Source organism: Sinocyclocheilus grahami, unplaced genomic scaffold, assembly GCF_001515645.1.
Source record: "Sinocyclocheilus grahami isolate Dianchi unplaced genomic scaffold, SAMN03320097.WGS_v1.1 scaffold5761.1, whole genome shotgun sequence".
Classification (NCBI taxonomy): Eukaryota; Metazoa; Chordata; class Actinopteri; order Cypriniformes; family Cyprinidae; genus Sinocyclocheilus; species Sinocyclocheilus grahami.
The window spans coordinates 2,323-4,144 of NW_015510360.1; the positions used below are offsets into that span (position 1 = coordinate 2,323).

Sequence of the window (1,822 nt, forward strand, 5' to 3'; positions counted from 1 at the left end):
ACTGCCATTATAAAGCTTGGAAGAGCCAGGACATTTTAAAATATATTAATTAATAAACTCTATTGTATTCATCTGAAAGAAGGAAGTCATAGACACCTAGGATGGCTTGAGGGTGATTAAATAATGGGGTAATTTTCATTTTTGGCTGAACTATCACTTTAATCTCCTGTGCTTTTTGATTTATCTGTTAGTTTTAAAAAACGTTACTATGTTACTTAATATAACATTACAGTAATTAGTGTTTTTCACTTAAACAGCCCTCATGAAAGTTTCCTTTCTACTATTTTCTTGATGCCGTAAATAAGGTTAACACTTTCTATGCCACACACTCACAAGTGTCAGCAGGATAAAGGTGGTCTCTGAGGGCAGCTCACCTGTCAGCCACAGTAATGAGATACAGACCGCTCACCCTCAGGTCTGTGATGTAAGCTTACGGTAGTCTGAGCTAAGCTGATCTTGTTACCTGAACTCTTGTATCCTCACGGCCCAGGTTAGGACACTGTCTGTGGAAGGAGTGTTGTAAAACCACTGGCTTAATTTATTACAGTGTTGCAGTTTCAAGCATATTACTGACCCTCTGAAAGTTTGATTTAAGTGCTGCGGTCTCTGGAAGATGTCAGTGAATTCTTTCTACCAACATAACCATCTGCTTCCTCTTCCTTCATTACCTCCTACTATTTTTCTGGCCATTTTGATATTTTTACTGTACTTTTCTCCAACTTCACTACCCATTCACCACCTCTGACTCACCTGATCCACCTCACTAAACACTCTTCGCCTCCCTTCCACTGTTCCCCACTTTCCTTTTCTAGCTCCCCACCTCTCCTGCATCCCAACCTGAGGAGCTTGTGGCAAGAACATGCAGCCCCCTGCACCTGCGCTCCCCTAGCCCGCTCACCCTCCTGACCACCCTGTCGGACCCCCTCCACCAGCGCGCCCTGCCTGGGATGTGGCGCAGCCAATCTACTGACCACCAACACCACCCTTCCTCTTCCACCTCCTCATGCCACGCCTCGCTGCCACTACCTTCTCAGCCCCATGCTGCCTATTCGCCTGGACGCAGGAAACTTCCTGCCATTCCAGCAACTGCTGCAAACACCAAGTTCCCCTCAGTCATACGAATCACCCGCGCTAAGCTTCAGCAGGTGAATAGGCACTCCCATTCCGTGCTTCCCATAACTTCGACCATCTCTGCCCACCAAACATGTCTTCTCTCCAGTCTTACTGCTTCCTATGTTCTTGATATTTGTTGTACGTGACTGAAGTTTTTTTGTGCGCTCTCCTCAAAGAAACACAGGAATGCTGTTCTGTCCATTATGCATGCCCAAAAATATTTCTGTCAAGGTTGTCCTTAAAACTGTGTACTTTGTTAATAGCTCTGTTCCTGGTAAACCTAGTGAACTAGGTTTGGGTCTGCCTAGTCACATGCGTCCTAGGATAGTCTGGGATAGACTTTTTAACTGTAGCAGGTAGGCTTTCTAGTGTCTTTTGCAGTGTAATAACACTACTGTAGCCTGGTGTATTGTACAACAGGTTATCTTTTCTAGGTATATAGTAAATTTGATTGTTTTACATTTTATTACTTGCAGGTCGGTCAATAGTGTTTTTGTGCCCCTTGTACTGTTTATGACAGGGGTGTCCAATCCTGCTCCTGGAGGGCCACTGTGTTAGCTTAGCATCATGCTAACTGGAATCAGTTGTAAGTCAAGTCCTCTGCTTCACTTCAGGAGATAATTGTGTGCATTGTTTGTGCCATACAGAAGTAATGCTTATTTAGAGAGTTCCAAATCAGTCACTAGGTTTTGGAACAGGGCTTATGTGT

The 1,822-nt window shown here is 44.2% G+C and overlaps 1 protein-coding gene across 1 annotated transcript in view; it reads left to right on the forward strand.

Annotated features, from left to right (window-relative positions):
* LOC107577331 (tau-tubulin kinase 2-like) overlaps nt 1-1,822 on the forward strand; it is a gene marked incomplete at its 5' end in the record, with an annotated part of 5,845 nt that overhangs the window by 2,319 nt on the left and 1,704 nt on the right. Inside the window, 2 exons of the mRNA XM_016263418.1 lie at nt 337-415; nt 813-1,145. Coding sequence (XP_016118904.1) covers nt 337-415; nt 813-1,145 — 412 coding nt within the window. The remainder of the gene's footprint in view (nt 1-336; nt 416-812; nt 1,146-1,822) is intronic.